Source organism: Leucopleurus acutus (genome assembly GCF_964270905.1).
Source record: "Leucopleurus acutus genome assembly, chromosome: 3".
Classification (NCBI taxonomy): Eukaryota; Metazoa; Chordata; class Mammalia; order Artiodactyla; family Delphinidae; genus Leucopleurus; species Leucopleurus acutus.
In genome coordinates, this window is record NC_139145.1 from 84,804,793 (window position 1) to 84,820,941 (window position 16,149).

The following is a 16,149-nucleotide window of genomic DNA, read 5'->3' on the forward strand; positions in this document are numbered from 1 at the left end:
ACGGTACTATGTTCTTGGTGTTATAGCACGTATATAGGTTGATAATTAAACATAAGTGTTTAATTTTTGATTAAAGTCTCTCTCCCCAATGAAATTTTGAGTTCTATTGTAAATCGTACTATACTTTCTCTTCCTTCTCCTCGTTCTTTTCCCATCACTGCCCTGTGCATGAACATTTCCTAAGATATAGTGCCTCTCCCCATTTTGACTCCACACCCTTTCAACCATAGGGATCTCCTTACCTTATAACTTCAAAGCCTTTATCCTCAACCCCAATCTCTCCAGAGATCTAGTTAAGCATCTCCAAGTAGACCTGAGGTTTTGCAACCTTTCGACTGCAACCCATAGTTGGCACATTTCACTTGGCAACTTACAACATATAAACTCCCAACAAATACGCTTCATGAAACAATACTGTCATTGTTTTTTTCCTATTTGATTTCATTTAAAAAACATTTTATTTTTTCATATAATTTCAAGACCCATTAATGGGCCACAACCTGTAGTTTAAAACACACCGTACCAACACACTGTGCCACGTATTTCCACATGGACGTTTCTCTACAACCTCAGACATAATATATCAGTTTCCCAACTCATTGCTCAACCAAGCTTCCTTACTAAGGAACATAATCATTCTCTTAGTCATTCAGGATGAACATGTTAGTCATTTTGGATTCCTCCTTACCCCAAAGTTGCTGAAACCTATTGGTTCTTCCACTGTGGTATGTCGCTACTTACTCCACACTTTCCATTCCTGCCATCTCAGTTCAGATTTTACTGTAACTTGGAACACTGCCACAGCCTTTTTTTTTTTTTTTTTTTGCAGTACGCGGGCCTCTCACTGTTGTGGCCTCTCCCGTTGCGGAGCACAGGCTCCGGACGCGCAGGCTCAGCGGCCATGGCTCACGGGCCCAGCCGCTCCGCGGCATGTGGGATCCTCCCGGGACCAGGGCACGAACCCGCATCCCCAGCATCGGCAGGCGGACTCTCAACCACTGCGCCAGCAGGGAAGCCCTGCCACAGCCTTTTTAACTGGTTCCCTACTTCCAGAATTTTCAAGCAGAAGGTGACATATATTTGAATCACAAGGCAGAAAGGGAATTCAGCTCTTTGGTTCCATTTTGACCGACAAAGAAGTATGTCAAGACCTGAAATGGACGTGCCTTCATCTACTCAATAAGCTCCTCGACTAATTAAATTTTAATTCAGGCTGCCTTGTGTTTCTAAAGTTCCTGTTACAATCCAGAAACCGAACTCCGGCTTTGTGGTAATGGCGGGCAGACTCACCCATGTCCGCAGTGACCATGGTGGACTGGTTTTCAGGGATGGAGACAGAGGTCTGGTCTTGGTCCACACTGCGAGAGTCCTCATTGACCTCGTGCTGACTCTGGCTGAGTTCTGATCGCAGTTCTGAGTACTCATCCTCCTCCCTGAGGGCAAAAAAAGGAAGTCAGCCTCCACTGACAGAGACGTAAGACAAATCCCTAGAGAATATGTCTTTTAAGGACAAGATAAAGACACTCAGAAAGAAAACAGACAGGTCTCCTCTCCGGGCCACATGCATCAGGATTCCTCTCAGACCAAATAGATGGGCACATCTACGGTCAGCGTTTGAAACTGAAAGTTTGCTTCTGTGTCAACATCCGTACCTATACACCAAACAAGGTTCATCTACCAGCCTACCAGAAACTTTTCCCTTTCAAAGATTTCCTCAAGAAATTAGATTTCTTCACCCCTTCAAATTCTGAGGTGAAAAAGAACTGAGACTACTAGCACTGAGGCCACGGTGGGGAGAAGTATCAAAAGTCTGGTGAATAGGAGTGGCTCAGATCATCACCAGCAGGGTCCCACTGGTGGGTTTCCTTCTGGGAAGAGGACATAAGGAGTATTGAGGCTGCAGCGACTAGAAAACCAGCACCTCATCTGTGCAGATCAAAACCAATGCTCCGAGAAGTACATATGGGTCAGCATGTCTGAGAAATATCACACTTAGTTTCTCTAAAGGAAGTAAATGGAGTTAGGGGATAGGAAAGGAGGATGGGGTGAGGAGAAGAATGGAATCAGCGAGTGAGAGAATACCACACAATGGTCTATTTCCTCCAATTTGCATTTGCTAGCAGGAAGACAACATTGAAATGCAGCCGTGTTTCATCTGCACAAGCACACCCCACCGCCTTCTCAGCCTCTCATGGAGCCCTCACAACCTCTGGTCTCTGAATTAGCTATGGGCAAGCTAAGAAAACTCAAAATTGTAATATCTATTTCAAAGCACAAGCAGACCTTCTCCCCACACCACCACAAACACCACACACACGCTGGAGACAGAAATGGACAGAGCAAAAATTAGCCCTCTTTGAAGCATTTATTTTGCAAGTAAGCCAGAAAAGAAAATTGTCAAGGGATTTAACTCTGAGGTTGGAAAGTCCACAGGTGTACCTGCTCAGCCCCAGGGGGAGGCTGTCTGTGAAGAAAGGAAGGAAGAGAAGAAATTCTCTCAACCTGGCATTCACTTCAAGTTGCTGACAACCGGGCGTGGGGTGGGCAGAATGTCCACAGTTTTGGGTGGACCAAGACGGTGAGTGGTATTCATTGGAACTTGGGGAAGAGGCAACTGCCATTTGAAGCTAGGGAGACACATCTAAATTAGAGAAACGGGAAGAACTCTCCAGAGTTCTTGGTTCTCTCAAGAAATCAACATCCTCTCAGGGAAGGAATTCAGCTGAGCCCCTGCTTTATAAAGTATTTCTAATAAGAGCCACACAGAGATCTGGGAAGACTTTAAACAGATAGAAAACCCCCAGACAGTCAAAATATAAATCAGAATGGGAGTGGTGAAGGCAAAAAATATAGGTTAACGTTCTATGAATAAGTTAAATTATTAGACATCTGCAAAGTCAACAATAATTAGGTTTAGGAAAGAAAACAATTAAAAAGTATTCTTAAGAGTCACCTTTTTGGTCTAGAGGGTAATTGTGCCCTGATACATCAGCTCTCCTTTCAATCAGCAGTTAAAACCCTGATTTTAGTTAAGGGGAGATTTTGTGTATGATGAATAAATTCTTTGTTGCATGGCCAATGTAATCAGCTTCAGCTTGGCTGAAACTGTTTTCCAGCCAAAAAAGCCAGATAAATGCTGCCGCTGTATCTCTGGTATAAATGGCATTTGAAAAATCTTTCATAGCCACCTTCAACCCTCTTGGCTTGGCAGGCCCCAAAACACACAGTGCCTGCCCAATCTCCTGCTTTGTAAAAATTACTTTAAAGGAGTGAATAGGGAAGGGGTGGGAGAAGGAAGCTGTTGAGGGAAACATTCCTTACTGAGGTCAGAGCACAGACTGAATGATACCACACTAGAAATGTCACCTTAGGCAGAAGGCTTTCAGTGTCATGAAATGCAAACTAAGGATCCTCATTCAAGGTATTGGATTGAGCACCAAAACGAGGATAGGATGGCAAAAACCAAACAGATGCTGTCTTCTGGGAGTCAAATATGTTCAGAACAAATTCTAACCTAAGAAGGATGCTCTGGGCGGACACAGGAGGAGCATCTGGGGCTGCAGGTGTGCAGTGACCAGGGAAGACTTCCTGGATGAAGCAGCACTGAAGATGAGTCTAAAGGCAAGCAGGTTTTAGATGGGTCACGAGGGTGCAAGGGCACACGCAGAGACTCAGAGGGGCCCGTGAACGTGAACATGGACATGTGGAGCTTGGGATAGAGGTTCGGGATAGCTGAAACCAAAATGGGGTGCAGGATGGAACCATGAGGCTGGAGGAGCACTCAGGCCACCTGCTGAGCGGACAATTTTGATCAGAAGGAGAACTGATTGTATTGAAGGAGGCAAATAATCAGGGTTAGATGGCAGAAATAAAGGGGAAAAAATGTGTGAAATGGAGGAATTCAGAGGAAGGAGTAAGTACTGCTGAGAACTTTCATGGAAACAGGTAAAATAAGCAGCAGGGACGCGCAGATGGTCTGTGTTTTTGAGCTCACAGGGAGAGGCTGAGGTGAGCACGTACCACCCATGGTTCAGGTTCCCCCTTATGGTAATCATAATGAAGGTTACAGTGCAAAACAACACAAACAAACAACGTAAACAGTAGTTAGAGGTAGAAAGCAACCTTGTGAGAAGATCGCGTGCATTTCTGTGTCCCAAAAATGAGGCATTAAAAGGTTAAACTGGGGCTTCCCTGGCGGCACAGTGGTTGGGGGTCTGCCTGCCGATGCAGGGGGCGCGGGTTCGTGCCCCGGTCCGGGAGGATCCCGCATGCCCCGGAGCGGCTGGGCCCGTGAGCCATGGCCACTGGGCCTGAGCGTCCGGAGCCTGTGCTCCGCAACGGGAGAGGCCACAACAGTGAGAGGTCCGCGTACCGCAATTAAAAAAAAAAAAAAAAAAAAAAAAAAAAAGGTTAAACTGAACCTAACATGAGAAAATTTGTGCAACCCTGTTTCTCCAGCGGACTTGGTAAAAAATCTTGGAGTTGCGTATCTTCGTCATCTCCTGAACATCCTTATCGGCATCGTTCCTGAAAGGAGATTGGAATCTGAGACTGGAAAGTGACAAAAGCCAATGGTCTCCGGGCCCTTTGTAAGTCGACAGTCAATCTGGGACTGCAGCATTTGCAGAAGACTGATGCTGGGGGTTCTCTCTCTACTGTTTTATTCAGAAGCATTGGTCCATCCAGAGAAATGGAACAAGAAGTCAGAAACACCCTGCTGATCCATGGAAGTTTTACAAAGGCAAGAATTTGAGATGTGTTTTTAAGGCTGTTCTGCACAGCAGGGCATCACCTAGCTGGGCAGGGTGTCTAGCAAATGACACAGCACCTGCATCTCAAAGTGACTTTATTGCTTGCTTCCTTCCATGGTGTATATGGTAACTCTTGGTAAGTGACATCTTATTACTTTGGGGAAAAAAATGCCTCCCCCAAGAACACTAACTGCTAATGCCAGTGATGAAAAGGAAGAAAATATGAAAAGGTCCAAGAAGTGATCAATTTAAGTCAAAAAAAACAGAAGCTCTGATGAAGTGATAAATGTTGCTAATTGTATGCTACTGTGGCAGTTTCCTAATTATGGAATTACAAAGTTCTCAGGTGTTTTTCTTCGGAACATAAAGGATCATCTCACAGGATTCTAAATGTACATTATTTCATTTACTTCGAAGCATCTGTGAAGTGCTTCCACGTTGCTTAGTTTCGAGTTGCGATGATTAATGCTCGCTACTAGCTTAACAACAAAAAAACCCAAAAACGCTCCAAAGGGGGCAGGGATTAGATTGTACACACACCTACGTAACTAGCAGAGGCAGACAAGTCACAGACTGGCACACTGGAAGGGATCTTGGTGATCACCTAAGACAGGATCAATACCTTTGTTTTACAGATAAGACCACTGAAGCTTCCAGAGGCTAAGCGACTTACCTAAGACTATACAACCAGTTAGCAGCACAGCCTAATTCTTAAATCTAGTTACCAACAAAACAATAATATGATGGCCTAAAGAAAAGATTTCTTTTTTTTTTTTTTAAGATTCTTTCTCATTATTAGCTAGGGGTGAAATGATCTAATTAGAAAAGGAAAAAGTCAATGAAAGTATAATTCTTATCATGCTTTCTAGACCTTGAGCTGAAGTATTATGGAATCAGCAGCAGTTGATAAAAATATTAACTTCAGTAGCAGTCTCTATACCTGTTTTATTTTGGGGTGCACATTCATGCCTTGTCACTGGATTGGAGTGACTGATGAACAAGACCCAGAAGAACATCTGCCTACCTTGGTAACTGTCAGTCAACTATGTCCAGCTAGCCCAGTCTACCTGAGTGTGTGGTCTGTCTTCTGAAACACATTCTGCCTCTTTTGCAATTAAAGGCCGACTTGCCCTGAAATGGTCATCATTCTTTTAAAGAACAAAGATTTTTTTTTTTTTTTTTGCGGTACGCGGGCCTCTCACTGTCGTGGCCTCTCCCATTGCAGAGCACAGGCTCCGGACGCGCAGGCTCAGCGGCCATGGCTCACGGGCCCAGCCGCTCCGCGGCATGTGGGATCCTCCCGGACCGGGGCATGATACCGCATCCCCTGCATCGGCAGGCGGACTCTCAACCACTGCGCCACCAGGGAAGCCCTGCCATCTCTTTTTATAAGGACACTCACTAATCCTATCATGTGGTCCCCATCCTCATGACCTCGACTAAACCGAATGACCTCCCAAAGGGCCCCATCTCCAAATGCTGTCATATCTAGGGGTTCACCATGTGAACTGGAGGTGGGGGGCACAATTCAGTACATAGCAGAGGGAGCTTTGGCAAACTGTTGGGGTCAGAAGCCAGACAGCTGTGGGCTAACAAGCAAATGGGAAATGAAGTAGAAATCATGAACTACTCATGAGAGTTGGCAGTGAAAGGTGGATGTTATGAGAGCAGCTTTTGGGAAAAGAAAATAATCTCCTTGGGAAACAAAGATCTCATGTTCAATTTGCTTAGACATCTTTTTTCCTCCCCCAGATCCAAAGTGAGCTACTGACGTATTTTTCCATTTTACCCATCCCATTATATAATCCCCCCAAGTCAGATGAGCCTTAAAAAAAGAGCCACAACAAACAGTTAGGTGAAAAAGCACATATTACAAAACAGTGTGTGCTATGTGATCCAATTTGTTTAAAATATTCATGAATAAAAAATTTTTAGAAGGCCATAAATACAAACTGTTCAGTGTTTATTCCAAGCAGATGAGATTTAGGACACATTAGGCAGGGTTCAGTTAGGAAAACAAACTCTTCTGGGTGTTTCAAGTAGGATTTAATTTAGGTAGTTGCGTGCTTACAAAACCATCGGAAGGAAGGACTAGAGAAGAGAAGGGTGGGTGGAGGCCACCCGGGGCCGTCAGATTTGCCATCAGAGCTGTGGTCCCCTCCAGGATGAGGAAATTGCTGCTGCCTTCACACCTGCCCACAGCTCCAGGGTCAGGCCAGTCAATGCAGGACCTCATGTTCACCAAAGCCTGTATGTCAGCTGCCACCATTATGGCCTGAGGGACGATGGCTCCCACCTCCTTTCAGCCTTCCAGATCCAGGTGAATGCATCTCACTGGCAGAACCAAAACTGTATCCCAGAGCCCAGCTGTTAAGGGAGTTTGGGAAGTAGTCCCCAGGGTCAATCTTCTTTGATTTGGCGGCGAGTAGAGAGAAGGGGTGGGAATGGTCAGGTGCCAGACAACATCCTTCATGCTGTCTACAGTACTGTCTACAACATCCATCCACACTACTGTCTTTGGCTACTTGACAACCATACACATCCTCTCACACGTACTTAAATTTCCAAATTGCAATAGCAATGACATCAAGCTTCTGTAACTATCCCTCGTTCAAATGTAAATGTACTCACCTTCTCATCAAAATGGGAGACCCAACGTCCCATCGGTAATTATATCCCTTGTTAGGTGAGCCTTCCTCTTCTAGTTTAATGACAAATTCACCTAGGTATCACGTAGCCTAACTATTAAATGCTAAGCTTCACCGATACCAACTCACCTTATATAAGAGGAGAAAGTAAGAGAATAAAAAGGAAATGGCATATATACATAAAAAAGCAAGAAATTATGCAGTCTAGTCATCCTGGAGACTCCGTGATCAATTAGCCATTATCAAAAATCTCTACGGGTCGAATCATTTTGATTCCTACTGCAGCCCTGTGGACCAGTACAAGAGACAAGCCCAAACCGACTCCAGCAGTGAAGTGGCATCAAAGACCCCATTTTAATGACGTCAGCTCCCACCCAACATTCCCGACTCCCACAGCCTCCGGACTCCTATGTTATACTAGGGAAGTTCTGGCAGTTCAACATTATTTAATGTAATCCTCCAATGACTCTAGTTTTCATTTAATCAAACTGCTGGAGCTAACACACTACATCCAGAATGTCCGACAGCAACAGTTGTATCAATAAATTCACCATCAGTCGAACACTATATCCCTCCCTCCCTGGTCTAGAACACTTAGGCCCTAATCCCATACATATTCTTCTCAAGTTTCTGTGAATATAAATGAATAAAATCTTATAAATCTCTTACATATTTTAACTGTATCTTCCAAGGTTGGATTCTCTACTTATTCCCCTGGGGCATGATTGAATTTAGCTACTTTTAGGCCTAAAGATAAAGAGGAATGGAGTAGTCGGTGAGGTATGAATGTATCTGGTACCCTCTACCTGGGATCGGATTGCTACAGTCTCCAAGCAAGGTAGGACTAACTTTATCAGACTGGGAGTGGGACTGCTTCTGCAGGAGGGGAAATTCAGTGGCATTTGCAGGCTCTAGGCATTTTGATTCATTTGAATCTATCCAAATGTGTCCATTTAAATTCTCACCACTTCATCTTTTCCTATCAGTGCTTAACCTTTAACCTCAGAGATCTGATGTGGCTTTGAATTCAACTTATGTTGGAATTCAGCAACCTGCAGTGTCTGATTCTTGACTACAGTAGCCCTGTGGCTATAAAAGATGGGAGAGTCTTCTAGGGCAGTCACAGAAGGTCCCTGGTTCTCTGATTGTGACGTGAGAAAAAAAATTTAAACTATGAGACTGTCATATCTTTTTCTTATGTAATTCAGTATGGCTTAAATGTGGATATATCATAAACCATTCCCTTATTGATGATTTTTCAGCTTTTCCAATAAATTCTTAATTCAGGCCCGGATTGAAGTGACAAGAAAGTCTATAAGGTGCCAGGAATGTACCTGATTAGCATGACAATTCTCTATAGCCTGGATATGCCAGGGCAGTTAGAGTTCGTCCAAGGCATCTGGCTCCTCCTGCACTGGGTCTATTATCGCATCTCAGGACCTGAGAGCAAACCAATTTCCTGGAGTGATGGAGGCTGGGAGATACCTTGGCTACTAGAGCTCAGAGGACAAGAAGAGCCTTGCCTTACTGGCCCACATGTCTGCTAGTCTTCCAGCCTTGCAGGGAGTCCCCACCTCGAGGAGGGGCTCGCGCATTTACATAATGAAAACTGGCAGAATTTAATGTGACATCTGTACAGATGCAATCTGCCTTTAAATAAAAGGCACCGATAAATGTTTATGCTCAAGAAGCTCACTGTAGACAAAGTGAGAGAGTGTCATGGACATATATACACTACCAAACGTAAAACAGATAGCTAGTGGGAAGGAGTCGCATAGCACAGGGAGATCAGCTCAGTGGTTTGTGACCACCTAGAGGGGTGGGATAGGGAGGGTGGGAGGGAGGGAGACGCAAGAGGGAAGAGATATGGAGACATATGTATATGTATAACTGATTCACTTTGTTACAAAGCAGAAACTAACACACCATTGTAAAGCAATTATACTCCAATAAAGATGTTAAAAAAAAAAGCAGCTCACTGTATTTTAACATGAAGGAGTTTGGCCATTATATTCAATTTAAACATCCTGAAATTGAGTTTTCTAGGTGATGCGTGAGGCATTTTTTTCACAACTCACTGAGTCCATTTGCCTTCACCTTCTCAAGTGTTTAAAAGTGCAGCATGTTTTAATGGAAATTACAAATTTGCCAGTGTACTCTGTCAGCCTCCTTAAAGTCTGCTATAATCATTTCTTTGGGCTGAAAATTCTTCTCTGCTCTTCTAACCTACAATCACTCTGAAGACCAGTATACAATTTAAAAGGCTTGAGGTTCTAAACTGGAATATGAGATGTATTGTGTGCCTCCAATTCAGTGCAAATTTTTCCACAACTTTGCCCTGAAACAGAGGCCCACCAGTACTCTCATCAAGTAGCCCCATCATCACTGTAACTCTCAGAGTTGGAACAAAATGCATCCAAAGTTTCTTCTAACCCAGGACTTGCAGAGGGAGAGTTTAAAGAAGCTGCCTCTAAAACTGTTTTAATTGAGGCCTATACAAACAGGCAGAGTACAAAGCACTCTTTCTCCATAAAAGTTGATGCTAACCATTTGTTTTCCTGAGGGCTATTCCCTCAGCATGGGCAGGAAGATAAAAGTTCTCTTCCTTGGCTCAGTAAGTCACTTAAGGCAAACCCCTCTTGTGGACAGCAGGGCAGACACACCAACTAAGTGCTGTGTGCAGGAGACTTAGGGGTCAGCTGATTGATGAGCAAGGAAGGAAGAATCCCCAACAATCACTTTTACGGAAAGAAAACTGAGTAAAGGCAGAGCTACTGTGGGTTCTAACTCCATCTCTATCTGCCCTCTCTTAAGGGTAACTTCAAAGTAGTCACTTAACATTTTTAAGCCCCAGCTTTTCCACCAATAACGCGATAGATCCAATCTCGCTCCTCCCCAACTGCCCGCCTTAGGAGTTTGTACGAGGCTACGTCAATGTTGGTGAGTCAACTTCAAGTGAGCTCAAAATTTTTTTAGATTATCTAGAAGCATATGTGATGTTTAGTTAAAAGCCACGTTCATGAATCTTTCAAAATCCCCAAGGGATGCACTGAGTTTGTATATTTAGAACAGACCTGGTGAATAAAAGGGCTGGTAGGGGGCTTCCCTGGTGGCGCAGTGGTTGAGAGTCCGCCTGCCGATGCAGGGGACACGGGTTCGTGCCCCAGTCCGGGAAGATGCCGCGGAGCGGCTGGGCCCGTGAGCCATGGCCGCTGAGCCTGCGCATCCGGAGCCTGTGCTCCGCAACGGGAGAGGCCGCAGCAGTGAGAGGCCCGTATACCACAAAAAAAAAAAGGGCTGGTAGGGATGCTGCTCTCTAAGACAGAAGAGGCTCCATTTACAACCTGTTGGTAAAGCATCTCACTCAGCCTCCCCTCATCAGTCAACTGAGGATTACAACTCCCACCCTGTCTACCTTTCAGGGTTACCACGAGGATCAAGGTCAGAAGAGAATAATGGACGGGAAAGCACATGGTTAACAAAGTAAAGAGATAACACTTATCAACTGTAAAAATATTAGTTCCAAGTAAAACATTGTTATAATTCATAGGGGTGACTTCAAATCCGAAACCCAGGTTACCACCCGGACGGGCAGAGAGGGCGCCTTGACTTGGAGCTGACTACCTGATGGTGGTGCCTTGCAAACGGTCTATCTTCTTATTGAGCTCAGCAATGATGCTGTGGAGTTCGGTGATGCGTTCCTCGTACCGAAGCGTCGTTCGCTCCTGGACGTCCTCATGCTCTCTCATGAGGTGGGACTGCTCGCACTGGGATCGAGAGAACAAGACAGAAGTGCTAATGAGTTGACACACCTACAGGTGAGTGATTCTAAGTTTTATGGCCTCAAACCATCACAACCTCAATGTTGAGTATGCCCTAAATAAACATACACCTGCGCATTGGCCATGAGTCGCAGAAGACACAATAGCTGAACTTCACAGAGCCCCTGGTGCACATCTGAGTCTTTTTACCTTTCTAGCTCTCACTTGCTCTTTGGGGAAAGGTCCCTCTGCCATTGCACACTATCCACACCTCCTGTTTATCCTCAGCCACAGAGTGGGCAGATACCTTTTTTTTGGAATCTGAATCTTGAGCGAATGGATCTAAAGTTGCATGCTGTCACTTCACCTGACTGAGGGTCCTGATGAGACTGCCCTCCAGTTCCTGCTACCTCTATCCCCAGAGCTTTCTTCCCAAGTTCTTTTATGGCTGCTCATTTTTTCCTTTTTACCAATTCGTTCCTTTTTTGCTGAAGTTTGCTAGGGTATGTTTCAGCCACTTTTCAAGCAAATAATCCTAAATTGTATGACACCATTTCTTACCTGGCTGGTTATCTGCACACATAATGTTTTCCAATATCCTTTCCTACTAGACTGTAAACTCCGGGAAGGCAGGGGCTAGGTGTTTTCATGACTTCACCCTAGCACCTGGCACACAGCCTGGTTCGCCGTGGGTGACCTAGGCGTGCGATGGGACGAATAAATTGCTGCGTTTCAAGAAGCCGAGGAGCTTCCCTTGCTCAGCATTTGAAGGATTAAGAAGCAGCAGATGCTATAAAAACATTTTTGCATCTTGAGTTTAAATCCTAAGGAACCTGCTCATCTTCACTTCTCTCCCTCCTCCTTAACCCCCAACCAGTCATTGTACATTTAATCTCATTTACATAATAATAGAACACTAGTCAGTGACAGAACAAGGAGTCAACCTTCTGCCCCTGTCTACTGCATTCAGTCCTGATGAATTTCCTGTCCAGTGGAGGAATTTTAACTTCATTTTCGGCAAGGTTTTCCTAACGCCAAGAGCCACACGTACTTGCCAGCTTTGCACTTTCAGGGCTGGGGGCAGGCGGGCAAGGTAAGGCTTCTCACCCACCACGTCCAATGTCCTCCCCGTCCCTAAATCTGCCAGGGTTCCAATGGTGTAACCCAGAAGCTACTGGGCAGGGACACAAAGCCTTCAAAACAGACTGCTACCTGAAACAGAAGTACTCAGCAAAGTATGATAAATACGTTGGTATAAATCACGGCAGGGACCATACCTATGAACAGCAGCTTGATCACTATGAATATAGTAACTTCCTGGGAGCTGCTCAGAGCTCCAGAAATAAGACTGGAGAGGAACCTGTACCACAGACCTTTGTGAGATGGTGACTTTCAGAGAAACAGTGATGTGAACTTCTGTTCTTAGTGACAACCCAAGACATCAAATAACCTCCACTCAAGGTCCAACACACAGGAAGTAAATGGAACCAGAGGCCAGGAGGAAGGACAAGTGAAAGTCCCATCTACATGGAAGCTTTCCTAACCAGAGCAAAACCCTGACAGGCCACAAATACTCTTCCCATGAAGTTATGCCTTTTCACCTGTGATCCATCACACTTTAAGAGGAACAACAGAAGTCCACAAAATGACAGTGTCTCACAGATAGTACCTGTCAGTAAATGAAAAAGCTTCTTATTTCTCTCCATAAGCAGAATACTGCTTCTCTCCATCCCCGCAGAACATCTATGAGCTTTTATCACTGGTCTTTTTTTCCCATCTTCAAATTGTGTATGTGAGTGTGTGTGCGCACATGTGCACGCATGCAGCTGCATGTGTGTAGTATGTGTATGTGCGTATCTAGCTGACGCTCTCACGAAGGTCAGCAGTTCCAGATCTTACAATAGTTATGAGATGATGCCCGGTCTGACCTTGATCTTGTGGATGCCATGATTCCTACTACTTTGTCATCTTGCTGGTTCCCGCTCTGGGGTTTCCCATATTCAGTTCTCTAGGGCTATAAACTGCTGTGAAACGCTTCCCCTTACAAACTCCACGAGCTCTCATTCTCCCTGAAATTCCCCACTTATTCCTCCTCCTTCAGTCTTTACAGGTCAACAGGCCGCCGCCACCACCAAGGCAGACAAGAAACTGCAAAATCCACTTAAAAATGAAGATGCGTAAGTGTTTATTCAAGAGAAAGGCACAGGATCAACTGATAAACACCAAGCCCACTCTAGGTGTCCCTGTTGGCTGTTAGGAGCTATCTGAGAGGTGAGCTCCTGTGGGGCTGCCTGGCTTGCAGGGAGATCAGATGGTTGGTACCCAGATAACGAGAGCATGAGAGCTGGTGTCGTACCATCTTCCCCCTGCCTCTAACTGGAAGGTCCGCCTGGAGGGCATGAGTATGAACAAGACTCAACAGGAAGCCCGACAATTCAGTCAGACAGAACAGTGCATGCAGCTGAAAGGATAAAAAAGATTCATAATGTCTACTTGGAACTTAGGAGTTCATCTGGGAGTAGCAACAAGAACGTCTTAGAGGAAAAAACTTCTCAGCTGAAGGCAAAGGTTACATTCCTATATTTTTCCATATGTATGTTTTTTCACAATGGTGGGAAGCCTCTATAATTGAATACTTCCTCTAAATAATAGATATATCTTGATTTCCTAAACTATGATACGGTGCTAGGTGCCATAGGGAGGGTCACTATGACACCTACCTTGAAGGGAAATGTGGTCGCAGCTTCCAAGCAGACTCCTCTGCTGGTGCATAAGAAACATGGACAGAATTGGAGGGGTGGGGGGGAAGAAGAGATGATAGAATGGTGCCCTGGAGATTCTTTCCCCAGTGAAAAGAGAATACTGGAAAATAATTATCGAAACTCCTAGCCTCCAGATCAATGAATGACCGAGAAGACATAGCTCAGGACGTAGCTCATAGCTGATTTGATGTTACAAACCAAAATCCCCTTGAGGTATCTCATTAAACACGCTTCACCCATTCCATGCACACTCATCATGCCCGGCCAAAGCTGAGCGGAAGCATTGCTCTCCAAGCTGAATGAAGAAACCCCTTGAGCTTTTCCAAGCTGTGGTGCCGGGAGAAGTGCATCAATTCCCACAAGGGCAACAGTGCAGGACGAAACAAGCCATCACCTGCAGGAGCCTAAAGAACTCAAAAAACCACTCTTGTAAAACAGCTCCCGTTAAACTGCACAAGACCAAGCCCAGGAATGGGGCACATCAATGTGTTAAAAGTGGCAGATGAGTGGGGAGCACCCAGGACAGACAGAGCCATATTCTGTGAGCAATCAGTGCCTTCCTGCCCTGGCAGCCTCCCACACAAGCAGGACTGGCCTATTAAAATGAGGCCCAGTTCAAGTATCACACTGCCCACGCCTCTCACTAACCCGAGTTTCCGAGAGCGTTTTTTAACCCAGGAGGCTATGTGATTTCCGGCATTCTGTTTCACAAGGACACAGGCTAGGTCAAGCTGTATACTGCACCTCCATATGAGAGTCACTTATGGGCAGGTATTCCAGTAAAGCCTCATTTAAGAAGGTAATATAACAATGACAACCAAACAGGACAAAGAGTATCACTCCTATTACCACTTAACGTTTGCCCAAATTTTTCAATTTTAAGTTACAACTTTAAGTACATTATAGAAAATTTTAAAGAATGATAAAAAGACATCCACTTTTTCATAATCCATTAACAAGATCCTTTTTCAAATGGTGTTCATTTTTCTCCAGTATTTTCTTATGTATGTGGGGCACCGCCAGGACCACCGTAAGGGATGCACATCTCATAAGCACGAGCACCCAGGTGGCAGCCTGCAGAGGCGTTTACCAAGACTCTGGTTCACCTCCATCCATGCACGTGGAGGAATATTTCTCCTCCCCCATGAAGCTGAATAAGGCCATGTGACTTGCTTGTCCAGCAAGATATGAGTGAATATACACCATTTTTGCCTAGAAGCCTTTAAGTGCTTCTGCAGGCTTTCCCATATTCTCTTCCCCTGGGCAACACTCCAGAGAGTAGAGGCTATCAGCTTGGGAGGCTGGGTGAGGACAGTGCAGCAGAGTTTCCTACCAGTTCCAGTGAGCTCCCAGCAAGAAGCCAAAAAATAAACCTTTGATAATTTAAGCCACTGAACATTTGGGGTTATTTGTTATCATTGCATATCCTGACGATACAACCACTTTATAGATGAAAACAGAGCAAATGCACAGGGACTATTTCTTAAAACCCAGATAGCGAACAGAATGCTCTGCAAAGCCCTCAGAGTCCTGTGTATGCCATCAAGGGGCTGAGGCTGTTGTAGCCACAGCCTTCTCGCCTCTACTCCCTTCCAGCTCCCTGAGCTGTGGGCTTAACTCCTCCTTACCATTTACCTAAAGACCTCACGTGGCATCAGAGTGATCCCCCCTTGGTCTCTTACCCTGCACCACCTCTGGTGAACTCCAGGAAACATGAACATTATGCCTTACAATACCAGAGGAGAGTTAAGAAACCCCAATAGCTCTCTCCCCAACCCCCTGGGAGCACCGAAATAGAAAAGCAGACATAAGGGGGTATAAAGCAGGAAATTCTAAGTCCCTCCAGCTCCCATCAAGCCAGCTTTAGCTACCAAAGTCAATGACTCAGCAACAACTTTCTGAACAGAAAGCAATGGCGGCTTCTTCTAGCAAAACTTGCAGATGAGGGATTACTTTCGCCTCCTTACTGTATAGAAACAGCTCACATAATTTCAGCTGAGCAAAATAAGAAATGGTCTTAAGCAACATGCTACTGCTTTTTTTTTCTTCTATTATTACAGAGAATTTTACCCAGGGTCCTCCAACCTATACTGCATTTTTGACTGATCCTACAGTACAGCAAAGCCAGAAAGCCTGGGCTTGCAGCATCTTGCCTGCCATGAATTTCTGGAGGTCACTATCATTAGGAAGCTGGATTTCTCCTGCAACTACAGACTTCCAGTTTGAA

The 16,149-nt window shown here is 44.9% G+C and overlaps 1 protein-coding gene across 2 annotated transcripts in view; it reads right to left on the reverse strand.

Annotated features, from left to right (window-relative positions):
- The window catches only part of MCC (MCC regulator of WNT signaling pathway), a 360,524-nt gene that overhangs the window by 90,551 nt on the left and 253,824 nt on the right, over positions 1 to 16,149 (reverse strand). For both annotated transcript variants that reach the window (XM_082836200.1, XM_082836201.1), the window contains 2 exons: positions 11,024 to 11,166; positions 1,291 to 1,433 (listed from right to left, as the gene is read on the reverse strand). In XM_082836200.1, the coding sequence (XP_082692326.1) occupies positions 1,291 to 1,433; positions 11,024 to 11,166 (286 nt within the window). The remainder of the gene's footprint in view (positions 1 to 1,290; positions 1,434 to 11,023; positions 11,167 to 16,149) is intronic.